Below are 19,753 nucleotides of genomic sequence, written 5' to 3'. Positions count from 1 at the left end.
TCAATAAGGATGTATTTTAAAATTTTCAAAATACTACAGTTTTAAAATCCTTTTAAATGTCAAAATTAAAAAAAATTATGATTAAAATTTAAAATTTTGAGTTAATAATTATCTATTAATTATTTATTTAATTAATTTAATTAAACCAATTGAGGATTATCCATTAAAATAACCAAAATAATTTAACCTAATCCCCTCACCCTAATTTTCAAAAATAATGGGAGGGATAATTTAAATTTATAATTATGAAAATAATCACATAAAGAGATAATTACCAATATTAAGAAAACCCTATCATGAAACCCTAATTTTCTAAAATATCAAATCTTGGGGAGGAATGCAAGGTTTCAATCCTAGCCATATTTTCAAAAATCCGTAGGGTTAGGAAACCCTAAATTTCGAAATCTTGTAGGCTAAGGAAAAGGGTTAAAACCCTTTTCCAAATTTTCGAGTTCTTGGGTTAGGAAAACCTAAATTGCGAAAACCCTAAATCCGATGGGTTTAATTTCCATAAACCCTAATTGATCAAATTCAACCAATTTCAATCAAATTTAATAGAAAGCAATCCAAGGCTCTGATACCACTGATGAGTTTTGAGCACAACAAACAATCTTATATGTGCATGCAACCCTAATTGTTTTGATCTATATTTTCTCTAATTGAACATACAAGAATTGAACATCAAAAGAAAAACCTAGGAACCTTATGTTATAATCGAAATTTACATCTAGGGTTATTGAATATACTTTTGATTGGTATATAGTAATAACAATTCAAATCCTTAGTGTTGTTGAAGCTTCAAGAGCAAGCACCACAAATGTCGTGCCTCTAATGGTTCACACCCAAAACTAGCAAGAGGATGAGAGAGAAGAGAGGAGAAGGAGAGAACAAAATTTTGGCTATCTCTTCTTAAGATATGATGGCCGAAAATACAAGGGTGTAGAGGACTATTTATAGTGCAGATAGGACATCATGGATAACCCTAATTTGAATAAAATATTATTAACTCAAATTAGATAATTATCCACATGGGATAATCTAGACACCCTAATTATCTTATGAATTTCGTTCACCACCTTATAGGACCTTCTAGGAAGGTTCTAGAACATCTTGCTCAACTATTGAATAATTGCACTTTACTCCGTGCACTTATAATTAATTCCTTTAATCCTAAAATTAATTCATAATTAATTTCTGATTAAATATTAATTAAATTACATGATTTCTGATTAATATATTGTTTTCATAATACATTAATAAATCATTTATTTCAATTTATTAACCAAATAATAAATTCATCCTCTCTCTCTCTCTCTCTCTCTCTCTCTCTCTCTCTCTCTCCAAAAGTCATCTTGTCTATTTGCTAGCTTTGAGTGTAACTGAAAAGGACTATGCTACTATCAATTTAAGTATATACCAATTATAGTTATGGACTTAGACACCTAATCCAACATATATCTAACATAAGAAAATATTATAACCCACATGAACAACAAAAGATTAAAATATGTATGATGTTAAAATAAGCCTTTATATTGTCCTTGGCATTTGTAGATGTATTAGGTATATCACCATAAACCATATAGATAATTGGCTTTCTTCCTTTTGATACTTATACTCATCATAATTAATATGGGAGGATTTGAAGTTAGGGTTTCTATGATTTGTCCATAGTAGTATCAAAGGGTGACAAAATGCCATTCACCTTCTTAATGACCATTTCCAAATTGTTCACTTCAAAATCAGAGTCAAATGACAATGTGTACAATTTACTTAGTTGATAACCATTATCAGCTCTTAACAAAATGAAATTCCATTTATTTGCATATGTTATTGGAATATCAGGAAGAGCATTATCTAAAACACGATCTTTCTATTCGTAAATGAGAGTTGGTCTCAACCTACGAATTAATCTTCTTTCCAGCTAATCCTTTTGAGATGTTTTATAGCAGTAGATTTTAGTGGATTATCTTATAGACATCTTTAATTCGATTATTGTTTTTTTATTGATCCTTTAGATAATTTTTTTCAACCTCGATTTATTATTTACTAAGGATAGGATCCATATTTAGCTTTGCGATGTGTACAGGGATGTCATCAACACACCACAAAGTTATTTAGGTAGGCAATGCAATTTGCCAATTTCAATCACTATGAAATTTCTAGATCTTTTGAGATTTAATGAAACTAATCAATGACATGTTAATATCATATTTTCACATCCTCTATTTATGTATGTGATACCGCGGTCTCAGAATCAAGATGGTGAACCAACGATGCAAAACCGTGTGACCCTTGATTATGTCATGGTAACCACACGCGCTCTGCCAACAAACCATAACTAGAAGTGCAACATCATCTTCTTCTTACTTCTCAAATTTATGTGTCGATTGACCACATACGCTCCATAAAGAGACAATAAGGAATAATGTGCATTTTTTATGGGTTAGCAAAAATTCACATTTTCCTAAAATGACTAAGATGAGAATATTGTTTTATTACTTTTTTATGTTATACTCTTAACGAGACATCGTCCTATCAAACCCTTTCAGATAACGACAATCCACCACATAAATAAGTGGTGAGTGAAATGGACATTGATTCAACGCTCATTTTATAGGTCATGTCTTTATACTTCTCTTATAGTCTGACTTCATAAATGAGGCCAACTCATGGTTCAATTAACGATCTTTAATTAAAGATATGAGTACACATGTTGTATTAGTTTCTTTTATATATAGTAATCATATTACATATATTAATTCACATTCTTTTATAAACTTTTATAATTATATCTGAGGTGAATTTTAAACAATTTAAAATTATATGATTTAAACAAATTATCTTTAAGTAACTTTTAATTAATTAATTTTAAATCATTATCTATAATTTCCAAGGTTCTTTAGGCATATTTATATTTGCAGTTTAATTATCGAATTTTAACATATTATAATAATATTTAAAACTAAAGTTAAACCATAAAATCGAAATTATAGCAAAAATCTTGAAACTGCCAAAAGAGGCGGACGCGACGCGCCTGTGGTTATCTAGCATCTTTTATTTTTTAGTTTTTCAAATCATGTTTTATAACTAAAACATGATGGCTCTGATATCACCATTGGGGTTTCTATGCATTTTTACACTAGATTTAGGCAATATAAGTATTCAAATGTAATCATAAATGCACGTCATCCTAGATCAAGGTTTTACTATTATAGCAACGGACTTTGAAAACTATGAATACAAACTAATAAGAGGGATATGATTACCAACCTTTTTAATCGTATATACTTGTTATCCACTTGAAGATCTCAAATTCCTTGCAATTATTTGGAAGGACGAGCACACAAGTAGAACGCATCTAATGGGTCACACCTAAAAGACTAAAACCTTAGAATATTTATATGAGAATAGAGAGGCTAATGAGATTTGGAAATCTCAACCTTACATGAGGTCCAGTCAATTTTCTCAAAGGTCAGAGGTTCTATTATAGTTGAGGTAGCTTGCAGACAAAGCATATTTGAATCGGTTTAATAAACAGATTTTAATCAATTTAATAATCAGATTTAATCTAGATTCAAATCATTTCCTTATCTGTTATCTAGACTGGTTTTAGAAGCCTCCAAGACTCCTCAAAATTTTCCACCCCTTATAAGTATCTAAAATGTTCCTTTTACTCAACTATTGAACAATTAACATTCAGTCTCTGCAACATTAATCAATTCATGATTAATTCTAATTGATTCCAATTAATTCAAATCAATTCTAAATTAATTTTAACCAGTTTCTAATTAATTTATTAACATGTAATAAATTAATAAACTATTTTCCTCACTCTACTAAATTATATTCTAGCTATTTTAGCTCTCGAGGACTACCCAAAAAGGGATTTGTTATTATTCTCAAAGTTACCAATTTATTTATGACATTGAACACTTATTTCCAACAGAGAGGTCGGCTAATAAGGAAGTGAGAAGATAACATGAGGTTAGACTTGAAAGAGTTTGTTCATACCAAGGACCAACTTAGATGAGAGAGGGTGGAGGCTTAGAGTTAGTGTACCAGTGTAGTATTAGTGCAATCTAGAGTCTAGCTTTCTTTTCCGGGTTGGTACTAGTCAACCAGTTTTCACTTGCATAGTTATGTGTCATACTTACTTTCAACATGTGTTGCTAGTCAAATATTTTCTTTTAGGTCTTGTATATTTAGAGATGGCAAAAAAACACGTACTCGATGGGTACCCGAAACCCTAACCCGAGTTGACCGGGTAAATCCCCGAGTTGACCGGGGACGGGGACGGGGATGGGTATTACCCGAATACAAAAATTGGGGATGGGGATGGTTCTACATGTCGGGTACCCATACCCGTACCCAAAACTGGCCCCGATGGGTACCCGATATATATATATATATATATATATATATATATATATATATATATATATATATATATATATATATATATATATATATATATATATATATATATATATATATATATATATATATAGTGTTACTAATAATGCATAAGCAAATGTTCAGTAGACAAAGTAAGGTTTTTTAACAATAAAATGTATAGTTTTGGGAAGACTTTTTATGTCTTTTTTTGGAAAAAATGATTTAATTTATAACCTTGAATGTTGTTATTCGTGTTTGAAGACATTCAATGATTATAGTGTTTTAAATTAGTTCTGTTAGTTTTTGTTTTGTTGGTTAATATATAATTATGAGTTATTTTTCATAAAAGTTCAAAAATTTGTAACGGGAAAAAATCCCCGATTACCCATTGGGGATAGTGAGTAGGTGAAACTGATGTTCAATTGGCTGGTACCGAAGTGGATAGCTAAGAGTTTTTTTTTTTTTTTTTTTTTTTTTTTTTTTTTTTTTTTTTTTTTTTAATGTTTATCCAATATTACCATAAATTTATAAAAGAATCTGGTATAATAGCCTCTCTTTTGACAACTTTACTCAAGAAAAGATAGTTTGTGTGGACACAAATTTCCCAATCAGCCTTTGAATAATTGAAACAAGCCTTTTCTAAATCCCCAGTTTTAAAATTGCCAGACTTTACTCAACAATCTGCGATAGAAACAGATGCTTTAGGATTTGGGTTAGGAGGGATTTTAATGCAATATTGCTTATTTCAGTCAACAATCAACTAAACAAGGTTGAAATCAATTTACCAAAAAGAAGTTATGATTGTGTTGTTGCCTATGGAGAAATGGAGACCATATTGCCAAATCTCCCTGAGGTTTGCCAATTCGAGAAGGAACACATAATATGCAGTTATGCACTATGCAGCCTTGACTTGTAGCTTTGCCTTAGGTTTTCCTATTAACTTTAGGTTTTATTTCTGTTGTAATAATTTAAGGGCATTTATGTCTTTGCACAGTCTAGTCCCATATTTCTGTCTTTAGGTGGTAAAGTCGGTTAAAGCTGAAACTGATGAACAATGAAGCAAAATTCTAAATCCAACCAAGAAGTCTAGTTACCCCATTACATGAATAGGTAGTTACTACTTATGGTTTACAAGAAACCATGTTACATGAGTTCTTCAAAAGAGTAATCACTTTCACAATTGCCTTCATAGTCTATACTAAAAGTACTTGGCTTTTGGTACCCCAACTAAAAACCATTTCCATAAACGTAACTTCATCCCAATCGATATCAATTTTTGGCCTTTCTCCCTTAAATTCAAAAAACTCAACCCTTTTCACATCTGGAGTCATGAGTCTCCTTGCTTCACCTTCATGCAACTCCCATTCTTCCGATCCATAAAATTCCTAGATCATATCAAACAAAAGCATAAGTTTTTCATATGAGATGTGGAAATCTAAACAAATGTTTTTAATTCTTGAAAAGACTGATTATTGGCTCATTTGTATTTTTTATATAATATCATAATGTGAAGGTTGCCACTTCAAATCCTTATAAGATTGTGTCTAGGGTTCGTGAAACTCGGTCTAAAACCATACCATCTGAGATGATTTATGAGAATACCTCTTTAACAATTAACTTGAGAGACTCTACTTTCGGATAACATTTGAGAATTTGAATCAGTTCATCCATGGTGAAGGCATCAATTCCTGTGGTTAGTACCAGAGTCTTCAGATTAGGTAGAACCGAATCACGTGAAGCATAAATGCACTATGATAATGACAGCAAGTAAGATTAATTTGAAGTTATTATTCATGGTAATATATATGTATGCATGTATACTCAAATCAAATGATAAAAATTTGATGAAAAACAATGATACCTTCACACATCTTCAGGTATCAGATTCTTTTCTATTAAGTTGTTCTTTCTACATTAAGTTAAAAAAAAAAAAAACAACTTTTGCATAAATAATCTTAAGCATGTACCTGACTGAAGAAGTAAAGGTCGATCCACAAATGTTCCACATGAGAAATTCCAGGTAACAACACAGATGTGATGTTCCCCATCAATTTAGGCTCAATCTCAGCTTTATTCAACGAGTCTAAACATTCAACGAAAAAATTATTTGCCAAAAGACCTCTTAACTCCAAATCCACCAGTTTAGGGCAACAAATCTTAATGCTGTCACACATCAACTCATCGTTTTCATTTTCAATTCTCAGCGATTTTAGCTTTGGACATGAAATATAAAGAAGATCAAATTCGTTCATGAAGCAGGATATTAAAATCAAGCTCTCAAGCAAAGGGAAGCTTTCCAGAAAACCTTTTACCACATCGGTGCCTCCCAAAAAGTCAACATAGGTCAAACGAAGATGCCTAAGTGCCGGAAACCCTATAATATTAGTCAACCTTAGACCACGATAGCTCAAATTTAACCCTAATATTTCCAAAGAACAGCAAGTCATAAGACAATGGGGGATCTCGACATGGTCAGTTTCCTCCTCAGGGTAAAACATCAAGTGAAGTTGTTTGACGTTTTTTGTAACAGCCATGTGAATCCACCGCCTTACTGTCGAGAGAGTGTAGTGATCAAAACAGCCTAAACGAAAACAATCCAAATCGACGGATCTGTTTGCTAAAACCCAATACACAAACTCTTTGAATCCGTCTTTTTTGAACTCGTCGTCTCCGTTAAATCGGTAAAATAAATCTACGGAAGGAATTGAAGTCCACAAATACCTCCATCGTTTGGACAAAATGCTGGTTTGAATTACTTCTTCTGTGAATGAAAGAAGTGAAAGAATCAATAGAAGAATAGAATCCGGCATGTTACTGATGAAATCGACCCCATCTTCACGTTTTGATGCCTTTGGTCGCTCTGATTTCTTCATGGCCTGGGGACGTGATAAAAAATTATTCCTAAAGGCAAACGAATCTCAAATCACACACATGGTTTTCATTGATTTCTCTCTTTAGTCGGTCGTAGCTTCTGCATACACATTACATAAAGTGGAAGGATGTACTCTTTTCGCGCCAAAGGCGTACTCGTACCGCGCCAAAATTGTCTTAATTACGCCTTTGTTACCGAGTTCTGCTTAAAAAATATGATATGGATGGACAAGAAGGGAAAATAAGGCCCGTGTGATAGTTACAGACCGAAAAAGTGTTATATGGAAAAGTATGTCTGAGTAATAAATTCTGACCGAGTAATAAACCATGTTGTTTGACTCGACATCTAACTAAATATGATGATCTATGCAAAATGACCATTTTACCCTTCTATTCTATACAATCATTTTTAATATTCGTTTTTGTTAATTTACCATTATACCCATATTATAATTTTAAGTTAATATTATATATATTCTTCTAAAACTTTCAAAATATGATATTTACCTAAATTATTGTTTTAATAAATTTTAGTAAGCTAAAACCTATAATTAGTTATATAATTAAATCCTATTAACGATTTTACAAACACATGAAAGCATAGGTTGTACAAGAAACTTTTCCATTGATATAAAACGTATAAATTAAAATGAAAACAATTTTAGCAAAACACAAAAAGATGGAAATTTCATTGAGGCATTTTGACAAACACTTACAGTACAACAATTCATATCAACCTTAAGGATGAGTATCTAAAAAATGAACACTCCTGGTTCATTTTGTTTTGTTTCTTCAAGTGACAACAATTAAATCATTAATCAAATGCTAGGTGAAACTTTTTTTAACAAGTAGGAAAAAAAAGACGTAGGAAGAAAATCATAAGTGTTTTTTGCTTGATGGAGAAAACGAAGTCGAAGGAGAAGCTGCGAATTTGATGGGAGTGTGATCGATTTAGAGGAAGAAAAATGGTGTGGCTTTTTGCAGAAAGCATACCTGATGAGAAGAGGCTGAAAGATGAGCGGTAGAACAAGGGCACAATTAGAAGAAGTTTTTCCCTTTCTCAGTCAGCTAATTCAATATTTCTTACCGAGTCAGACGTTGTTTTCCGAGTCAGACACGCAAAATTTGTTTACCAAACACTTTTAGCTGACCGAGTTAGCAAAAAATGTCTGACCCGACTCGATCAGATGGAAATCAAACAGGACATAAGGATGTCTAAGAAAATTGGGTTATTTCCATAAAAGATTTTGACTTTTTTTCTTTTTAGACCTAAATTTTTTTTTCGAAAAAGACCAAGCTTTTATGTGTTTCTTGTTATTTCAGACCTTAGGAGGTAACTAACAAATAAATTAGATATTTTTGTTTCATAAAAGACCCTATATTTTGTAGTTGTTTCCATTTTAGACTTAAAATGTTATTTTTTTTTTTCAAAATAAACTCAACTTTAAAATTGGTTATAATCTTCAATACCAAATATATAAGATAGTTATTGACTACACCGAAAAAAGAAGGTATATATGTATACACTACAAAATGTTATCTAACCTATTATATTTTTAGCAAATATAACCTAAAAGATTTGTAAAAATTTATTTTTGTCTAAAAGGTATAATGAAACTTTATCTTGGATATATATTATATCATTAAACTTGATATCTTGTTTATAGAAAATGTTATTATTACCGCTAATAAAAAGTTTGATGTTAATTTAATATTTTTTGGTAACATGGATAATACTTGGCTATGAAAAATCTTTTAGCATAATAACAATTTTTTTTAATTATAGGAAAAATTTGTAGGAAAAAAATACCACATAAGTTAACAAACTGTATACAAAATAATTATCTTAGTTTGTTTATTATACGTATTTGATGAGTTTGGACATATTTCTCTCTCTCACATTTGTATATTATTTTTTTGGCCGAATTTTCTAATCTATTTCTTAGAACAATTAACAAACACACTCAGTGTCATTCTCCTAAACCAAATCCATAGAACATTTTGTAGCATTAGCCCATTATTAAATAATATGTTATAATTATATCAAATAAATACATAAAAAATATTAATCTTAAACATTTGTATTAGTTTTGTTTAGATATATGAGATTCAAGTTTAAGACATTCTTAAAAAATGTTAACATCACATATTAATACATAAAACTATATTTTGGGAATGAAACAATTTGAGCATAAGTTGAAAATTCAAATAATAAGAATGATATTGCACACTTAGATATCAAAAGACGATGATTGACATTATTAACAATAGTTGGAATATGGTGAATGAGCAAAACTGACAAAACTATGAATTTTGTTGTAGAGAAAAGAAAATTGAATAGTTGTCCTACTACCTCATTTTATTAATCTATCTTATGTATACATGGTGTTTAGATCAATACATGGTGTTTGTATATTATTATTATTGATTCTTAAGACTATTATTGATTCTTAAGAATAATCATAATAAATACCAAAATAAAATTTAGGATTTCATTTTAATTTGAAAGGATATATTCACGTTTTTTTGCATCAACGAAGTTAAGCTTCATTAAACCGGTGCAGTTAAGTACCTTATACAACTAGTCTTATATGTTGTAACCAATTTTAAAATTGAGTTTATTTAAAAAAAAAAAAACATTTTAGGTCTAAACTAAAAAAAAGTACAAAATGTGGGGTTTTTTATGAAATGAAAATACTTAATTTCCCTTTTAGTAACCTGCTAAGGTCTAAAATAACAAGTAATAGGTAAAAGTTGGATCTTTTCGGAAAAAAAATTTAGATCTAAAAAGAAAAAAATTGAAAATATAAGGTTTTTTATGGAAATAACCTAAGAAAATTCATGTTTACAAGTTTTAATAAGGGAAGGAAAGTGGCGAAGGAAACGATTTGAAGTCCTTCCAAAAATTTCCCCCTAATTTTATGGATTTGGGAAGAAAGTGAAAGCAAGAAAAATCTTTTAAGTTTTTTTTTTTCTCATAACTCAAGAACACAAAATTTTAAAAATCTTCATTTATTTCCTTTCATTCCATCAAACTCAGGAATATGAAATAAAAAACATTTTCATTCCTATCCCTTTTTTTCTATCAATACCTTTCTTCTCTTTCCTTTATTGAATTTATAAAAAAAAGCTGGAGAACAAAATGACAAACTTCATATAATAAATCTAACGGAGTTTTAAGGTAAAACTTCAAAAATGGTCCCTCTTGTTTCTATTTTTTCTGGATTTTGACCCTAATCATGAAATATTTGGTTGAACATCCTTTTGAGCAAAACTTTTTTTTTATTTGGTATTATTAACTATCTATTTAACCCTTTTAAATATAGTTTTTTACATTTTTTTTCTCATTTACTTTAATAAATATCTATTATTACATGGAAAATGACTCACATCTAACCCCCCACCTTATATATAGCCCACCTCTTCCTCTACATATTTTCGTTTATCGGACATCACCCCATTCCCTTCGACCAACAACCGCCACCACTTCCTTACCCTTCCACGACAGTCTTCTCCATCTCACCGTACTCATCCATTTTTGGGTTTCCACCCTTTTACAAAACCCATCACACTTGATCACATACCTTAGAAGCTTTCACTACAACCATCATTTCTTGAGAAACCAGTCACAACTATGGAAGTCAAGCCATGGACTAGTTTTGGAAATTACTATATGTCTCTTATCTAATAAACTTTACCTTCAATTTATCAATCATCATCAGCCTCTCTAGGATATCATGAACACCTTCGCATAAATCACCTTCGAATTTCAATGTCTCATTCTAGGTCTTATTCGTGTTCTCCAATGAGTTTGTTAGTCACCAATGTCGATCTCAAGATCGATTTTGTGCATGTTAAATTCCAAAGCACATCCACCTCAATTTATGTCTTAGTAGGATTAATTTCCTACACTTATATCCACTCACATCCAAATTTTGATGATTGTGAAATTATTGGTTGGAAGGATTCATGAATAAGGAAACCTAAGAAATCACTAGGTTAGGAACATAATGAAATCACTTGTTCAAAATTCTAATTTGTAATGTTTTTTTTTATATGTTTTGGTTTGGTTTTCAACATCGGTCTTCAAGGATTTTTAGGTTTATTTTGTTCAACTTTGATAAGTTTTGATTTCATGAATGGCTTATGTATTATGTTGTGATATTTTCGAAGAAACGTAAACCTTAATTTATGTATTAGATTTAGTTATTTGCATAACCTGAGTTGTTTTCTATTACAGATATTACAGATGGTTTGGAGAAGAAAGGGATTTAAAACTAGGAAATGTTGCAAATAATCGAGAAAATTGGTGATGGTCGGTTGGGTTTTGTATGTTAGTCTATATATTATTAGCGCACTTGTTTATGGGCCCTTTAGTCTTTAGCCCATTAGGGTTTCTGTCTAGCTAGTATTTATATTCGCTTTATTCTTTGTAGTCTTTATGCTTTTCTTTGAAGACTTGTAATCCTTCTTTATCTTAATCATATGACAATATTAGCATGGTATCAGAGCGGAGGTTCAATACGTTGTTAGAAGTCTTTGTAGCAGTCATCTGTAGCATGTTGTCCTCGTTTTCTGCCACTGGTATTCGTTGTTGCTTTTGATTTGTTGTTGTTGTTGATTTGTAGTTGCTGTTGATTCGTTGCTACTGTTGATTCGTTGGTGCTGTTGATTCGTCATTGTTGTTCATTCGTTATCCGATTGATTGCTTTCGCTGGTTTGTTACTCCTTATTCTCAGATTCTTATACTGTCATTGTGGTTATTTATTCATTCTCAACATGGCCGGAAAGGATGATTCCCTTCAGTCAATAAGTACTCGTTTGGATGGAAAGAATTATACGTATTGGAGTTACGTTATGAAGAACTTCCTTCGTGGGAAGAATATGTGGGGCTATGTCACTGAAAAAAGAAACCCTCAGTGCCTCAAACTGAGAATTATGATTTGTTGCTTGATGCATGGGAGATTGATAATTCCAAGGTCATTACTTGGATCAATAACTCTATTACTCAGTCTATTGGTATGCAGTTAGCTAAATATAACACAGCAAAAGAAGTTTGGAATCACTTGGAGAGACTGTATACTCAATCCAACTTTGCTAAACAATATCAGTTGGAACATGATATTCGTGCCCTTCAACAGAATGACCAGAGTATTCAATATTTCTATGCTACTATGTCTGATCTGTGGGATCAATTGGCTCTTTCTGAATCTAAAGAGTTAAAAGATTTCCAGCCTTACATTGCTAGGAGGGAAGAACAACGCTTGGTCCAGTTTTTGATGGCCTTGCGTTCTGATTTTGAAGGCCTACGTGGAACCATTCTTCATCGCTCTCCTCTTCCCTCGGTGGATTCTGTTGTCTATGAGTTAATTGCAGAAGAGACCCGTATCAAGTCTCATGCGGATAAAGGTTTTAAAACAACCTCTATTTCTACTCCCGCTCCTGCTATGCTTGTTGTTTCCTCCAACCAGTCTCGACAAAGTTCAAGGGTTGCTCATGATGAGTGTGCATTCTGCAAACAGAAAAATCATTGGAAAGCTCAGTGTCCATTGTTAGTCAACAAGGGTGAATCTGGTCAATCTCATCTAGGGCAACAAAATAGGTCTGGTCAACAGAAGTTTCAACCATGTTACTCTGGTACTCCTCCATGGACCTCTCGTCCTCCACAGTTTGCTGCTGCTGCTGTGCCACCAGTTGACATATAATTTGTTGGAAACATGCCACCATCTGCATTAGATCCCAAAGTGTTTGAGAGTTTCAGACAATATTTAGCCTCTAATCCTACTGCCATGTCTGCATCTATGGCTTATTTTGGGCCTTCTTCATCTGATACATCAGGTATTCCCTCATCTTTGTGGATTTTAGATTCTGGTGCAACTCATCATATGACTCTTCATTTGTCATTATTTGCTTCTTTGTCGCAAGTGTCATCTATTTCTGTTAAGTCTGCTAGTGATACATCCATGCTAGTTGAGGGTGTTGGGTCTCTCTCTGTTTCCCATATCACCCTTTCCTGATGTTTATTACATTCCCAAACTTACTTTGAATCTTACCTCAGTCAGTCAGTTATGTAAGTCTGGTAACTGGGTGTTCTTTTCTGATTCTGTCTGTGTTATATAGGATCAACACACCAAGAAAGGTGATTAGGATCGGCTATAGGGTGGGAGAACTATATATCTTGGAGGTTCTCAAAGTATCTGCTGTTGCTGCTTCCAGCATTGATTTATCTTCTTTTCGTTTGAGTCCTTTATCGTCTGAGTTTTATCTTTGGCATTCTCGTTTGGGACATGTGTCTGTCTCACGTTTGAATTTTTTAGCATCTATTGGTGTTTTGGTTCATTTAAACTCTTGTGATATTTCTGATTGTAGTGGCTGTAAACTGGCAAAACTCTCTGCGTTCAATAAAAGTATGTCTTGTTCTACTGCTCCTTTTGACATTATTCATCCCGATGTGTGGGGTCCTGCACCAGTATCCACAAAGGGTGGGTCAACCTATTATGTATCTTTTATAGATGATTATACTCGATATACATGGGTTTATCTTATGAAACGTAGATCTAATTTCTTTGATATTTACAACAATTTTAGAGCTCTTGTTAAAACTCAACATTTAACTATGATTAAGTGCTTCAGGTGTTACGTAGGGGGCGAATATACCTCTAATGATTTCACTCAGTTACTTGCTTCTGATGGTACCATACACCAGTCTTCATGTACTGACACACCTCAGAAAAATGGTGTTGCAGAACGAAAACATCATCATATTGTTGAGACTGCCTGCTCATTACTTCTGTCTGCACAGGTCCCTAGTGCCTTTTGGGGAGAAGCAATCCTAACTGTTGTGTATGTGATTAATCGTATCCCTACTTCATTGAACTCAGGAATGTCTCCTTTTGAGAAGTTGTATGGTCATCTACCAGACTACTCTTCCTTACGAGTTTTTGGATGTACTTGTTTTGTTCTTCGTCCGCATGTTGAAAGGAACAAGTTGGGGCCGAAATCTGCTATTTGTGTATTTTTGGGTATGGTATTGGACAGAAGGGATACCGTTTCTATGATCCTGTGAGTCAGAAGTTATATGTTTCCTGACATGTTACTTTTTTGGAACATATTCCTTTCTACCCAATCCCTGCTACAACCCACAATGTAACACAGTCCGATCTTTTGCATATTGATCCTTTTGATGAAGATATAGAGGCTTGAGATTCATCTATGTCACATGATTCCTCAACTCATGACACACCCACCTCTTCAGATGGTGCCTCGTCTCCACCTATTCCTGAGCCTGATCCTCCGATTATTGAAATCGAGGATCCACCTCCACCACCACCCCTCAGGAGATCTTCTCGTCCTGTCAAATCCACCAAACTACCAGATTTTTCTTACTCTACATATTCAGGACCGTTTGCTTCATTTATAGCAAGCATTCATCATCTGTCTGAACCTGAATCATATAAAGGAGTTGTTTTAGATCCTCTTTGGTAGAATGCTATGGCTGAAGAACTCATTGCTCTCCATCAGACTCATACATGGCATTTGGTTTCTCTTCCTCCTGGGAAACATACGATAGGTTGTCGTTGGGTGTACAAGATAAAGACTAAAGCTGATGGTTCTGTTGAACGGTACAAGGCTAGACTTGTAGCAAAAGGGTATTCCCAACAGTGTGGTTTTGACTACGAGGAGACATTTGCCCCTGTTGCAAAGATGACGACAGTTCGTACTATGATTGCAGTTGCATACGTCCGATAGTGGAAGATCTTTCAAATGGATGTCAAGAATGCCTTTTTGAATGGTGAACTCCTTGAAGAGGTTTATATGACTCTTCCCCTGGTATTCAACACCGGCCGGGTGAAGTTTGTCGGATTCGTAAAGCTTTGTATGGGATCAAGCAAGCCCCTCGTGCTTGGTTTGAGAAATTCTCTACTGTGATTACCTCTCTTGGATTTGTCCAGAGTAATCATGATTCTGCTCTGTTTGTTAGATGCTCGAGTGCGGGACGGATTCTTCTGTCCTTATATGTGGATGACATGATTATTACAGGTGATGACCATGGTGTTATTGAGTCTTTGAAGCATGATCTCGCTCATTGATTTGCTATGAAGGATTTGGGCTTGCTGCGTTATTTCTTGGGTATTGAGGTTGCTCATTCTAAGAAAGGGTACCTTCTTTCTCAGACTATATATATATATATATATATATATATATATATATATATATATATATATATATATATATATATATATATATATCTGACTTGTTTACACGAGTGGGCCTCTCTGACAATCAGACTGTTGATACTCCTCTTGAAACCAATGCACGATATTCTCCTACTGATGGTATTCCTTTGTCCGATCTGAATCTTTATCGCACTATTGTGGGAAGTTTAGTTTATCTCACAGTTACTCGTCCAGATATTGCTCATGCGTTCATGTTGTCAGTCAGTTTGTTACTGCTCCTACCTTTGTTCATTGGGGAGTTGTTCTTCGCATTCTGAGATATCTTTGTGGCACTCAGTTTCAGACTCTCTTGTTTCCCTCGACATCTTCTCTTGAGTTACGTGCTTATAGTGATGCTGATTGGGATGGTGATCGTCATGATCGTAAGTCCACCACAGGATTTTGTGTATTTCTTGGAGAGTCTCTCATTTCATGGAGGAGCAAGAAATAGGATGTTGTCTTTAGATCTTCTACAGAGGCTGAATATCATGCTATGGCTGTAACTACATGTGAGATTATCTGGTTACGGTGGCTGCTTGCGGATATGGGAGTTTACATTTCCTCATCTACTCCCTTGCATTGTGATAGAAAAAGTGCGATACAAATTGCAAAGAATTCTGTTTTTCATGAGCGGACAAAGCACATTAAGATTGATTGTCACTTTACCCGTCATCACCTGCAGCTCGGGACCATTTCGCTTCCATTTGTTTCATCAACATTGCAACTTGCGGATATTTTTACGAAGGCTTTATCGTCTTCTCTTCGGTTCTTATGTGACAAACTCTCAATTCTAATTGTTGTGGCATTGTGAGTTCGAGGGGGGATGTTAGTCTATATATTATTAGCCCGCTTGTTTATGGGCCCTTTAGTCTTTAGCCCATTAGGGTTTTTGTCTAGCTAGTATTTTTATCCGCTTTATTCTTTGTAGTCTTTATGCTTTTCTTTGAAGACTCTTGTAATCCTTCTTTATCTTAATCATATGACAATATTAACATTGTAAAGAAGTTCAAAGTTGTGGCAACAGTGATTGGTGGTGGTGGACCATAGTAGTAATGGGCGACAATTTATTTCATAATAACTTATTTTACTCCATAGTTATAAATAAACATTATTTTTTTACTTTTAATACATAGTTTATTTCATTAAAATATACAATATATATTTGAATATAATTTGTAGAAACTTAAATCATAAAAAAATTATTTCATAACAATTTATTTTACAACCTAGTTGCATTGAGATATTATTATTATTTTTATTTTAATATATAGTTTATTTGATTAAAATATTCAAAATATATCTAAATATACTTTGTAGAAATTTATACCATAAAAAAATCAAAATGATACAAATACTAAAGATTAAAAAACTTTATAATAACATATTATTTAATTGTTTTTTTATTTATTAAATTATTAATATCAACTAGTATTATATTTCAAAATTTTGATGTAAGACTTAAAAATTGAAAAACCGTTTGATGGTAGTTTATACAACATGTGATGAAAAATAAAGTTACTTAATTAACTTAAAACAAAGTTTTCTAAAAGGTTGAGCATTAAAGTGAGGTTATAACAATACGTTTTGAACCACTAAAGGTTTGTGAAAATATAATTTTGTTATTTCAAACCAAAATTTCATTTTAAAACCAAATTATATATTCAAATCCATTTCTGAAAGCATGTCATAACATTCATTTGTTTCAATGCATAAGGTTAGACATAGTTAAATTACAAAATCAATGGAAGTCGAATAACAGTATAACTTTGATCCGAATGTACAGTCACGTCACACCCTTCTTTTGAATAACCTGAAAATCATTTAACTTAATAATGTAAGCATAAAGATTATCGAGTCCCCAAAATATTATATATCACATAACATATACAATGCATACATACAAGGCTCATAGTCAACACCTCAGTGGACCTATAGGCACAAAGCCATCATCCCAAAGATCTATTGATCTTCCAACAATGATTGGCTCATAGTGTAATGCTCGGTTCCCGATACGAATTTTAAATATAAGTTTTTGCATTTTTATATCGGGACTTGACGAGTTGAGGCCCCAAAGTCATCGAGTAGGGGCTAGTCTTGGACACGCGTGGAAGAGTCAACTCGAGGAGTTGGAAGCCCCGACTCGACGAGTAGATCTGTCTGAATGAAACCCTAAATCTTAGGGTTTACACCATATTTAAATAACTTATATGGCCTCCACTCTAGCCTCCATCACCCTCAAACCCTATTCTCGAAACCCTAATCAGTTTGTGAGTGTTCTTGAGCTTTTTGTGCCATTTTAGTGATTTGAAGCTTGGAGAAGAAAGGAAAGGCTTGGAGATCAAAGAAGAAGGTAGTAGATCCAGAGTTTTGGTTGCATTCCCAGCTCATTTGAGCTATAAAGTTTGTACCTTGTTTATTCATTCATTAGATATCTCCATGGGGTAGTTTAGGGCCATTTGGAGCTCATTATGGAACCATTCATGGATGCAAGCTTGTTTTGTTGTTAGGACTTCGGATCCAGATTCTTAGAGGGACTCCATGTCATAAAGGTGCCAACTTTATGGCCATGGGAGTCCCATGCATCTTATGGAACACTTTTTAGGACTTTATGGACTAGTTAACCCATGCATGCACGTAAAGTTTGTAACTTTACGTGTTATATTGATCCTAGGAGGTCAGATCTATGTTCTGGAGCATTAAGCATGAATGAAATCGACTGGATAGACTTGGACTTTGGGGGAATTGGTGAGTCGTTCATAGGACTTGGTGAGTCGGGTCATGGTTCCCCAACATTTTCTGTTTCTGAACAATCTGGTTGATTCTAGAAGATGAATCAACAAGATGGACGTGAATATGGACTTGAAGATCAAGGAACTCGACGAGTTCAAGGATGAACTCGGCAAGTTCAAGGAAATGTCCCGACTGATATGAAGAAGAGCTTGATGAGTTCAAGGAAGAGCTTGGCGAGTCAAGGGCTAAACGTTCTAACTTATATGAAGCATGAGTCGACAAGTTCAAGGATGAACTCGCCGAGTCATGAGAAAAAGGTCCCGATTATGTATGAAGGGGAACTCAACTAGTTCTTAAACACTCGACTAGTAGGACCAAAGTTCTAGTATTTTGTGGATTATGGAACTCAACGAGTTGGTGGACTAACTCGGCGAGTTGAGTCAACTAGATGTTGACTTTGACCAAAAGTTAACTTTGACCAAGGTGTTGAACTCGACTCTAACTTTGACCTGAGTTGACCCTTTAAAGGGTTACGAGTATGAAATGGTAATTAAGCAAGGTTGTTATGTGTAGGAGTTTGAGAGGAGTTGATCCTAGCACCGAGGACAGTTTAGTTACTACACGACATTAAGGTGAGTTACCTTTTAGTAGAAGTGGGTCTAAGGCCACAATGTCGGCCTACTAGTAGGAGTAATTATGGATGATTGTCTTCGTGATATTGTTTGGTTTTCCACTATCTGTTATGTTTTATGTGCTAGTATGATATGATGTTATGTGATAGTGGTAATAGGGGGAATAGTCCCCATATCCAGTCGATATGGCCAAGTGGTAGGCCCGGAACCCCGATATGTCTACCAATATGATTATGTTATGTTTTTATGTGGTAGTAGTAGGGTGAAATAGTCCCGATAACCAGTTGAAATAAACCGGAGAGGTAGGTCGAACACCCCGGTATGTCTGGCAGGGGTAGGTTAGGCACCCCGGTATGCCTAGCAGGGTTAGGTTGAGCACCTCGGTATGCTTAGCAGGGTAAGTCGGGCACCCATATATGCCTGACAGTATGTGTTATTTATGGTATGTGGTATGATGGGGGAGCTCACTAAGCTTTGTGCTTACAGTTTTCAGGTACCTCTTCATCGAAGGGGAATGAGTCGGCACGGTAACAGAGCATAACACACACAAGATTTCCACATTATGAGATTCTTGGGATTATGCTTTGACATTGTTACTATTTTTATGATATGGTTTTGAGACATGTAATTATGGTTTTATGAAATGATGTGACTCGATGATGTTTTCTTATAATTTTTTTCTAATCATTATATCAAAATGAAAATTTGGTCTTGAAAATTGGGATGTTACAAGTTGGTATCAGAGCCTTGGTTTGAGGAATTCAGACACACTCTCAGGAGTGTTTGAACTCAAATAGAGGGTTTGAAAGATTTTCACAAGAAAATAGTTTTTCCAATAGTTAAAGTAATGAGTTTTAAGAAAGAACAAGGTGTGTGATGCGTGCAACCGGCCAAGCTCAAGTAAGT

General features: G+C 33.7%; 1 protein-coding gene across 1 annotated transcript; it reads right to left on the bottom strand.

Annotated features, from left to right (window-relative positions):
• Window positions 1-5,446: 5,446 nt before the first annotated feature.
• On the bottom strand, window positions 5,447-7,460 carry LOC145046036 (F-box/LRR-repeat protein At3g26922-like). The gene is made up of 3 exons (XM_078994310.1): window positions 6,366-7,460; window positions 6,001-6,147; window positions 5,447-5,783 (listed from the first exon to the last, which is right to left on the bottom strand). Exons 1-3 carry the CDS (start codon window positions 7,269-7,271, stop codon window positions 5,592-5,594), a joined length of 1,245 nt encoding a protein of 414 aa, XP_078850436.1. The 5' UTR covers window positions 7,272-7,460; the 3' UTR covers window positions 5,447-5,591.
• Between the last annotated feature and the right edge of the window lie 12,293 nt (window positions 7,461-19,753).

The sequence above is a fragment of the Lactuca saligna genome, chromosome 5 (assembly GCF_052625555.1).
Source record: "Lactuca saligna cultivar CGN05327 chromosome 5, ASM5262555v1, whole genome shotgun sequence".
Lineage (NCBI taxonomy): Eukaryota > Viridiplantae > Streptophyta > Magnoliopsida > Asterales > Asteraceae > Lactuca > Lactuca saligna.
The sequence above is the reverse complement of the archived record's forward strand: the minus strand, read 5'-3'. Positions and strand labels throughout refer to the sequence as shown.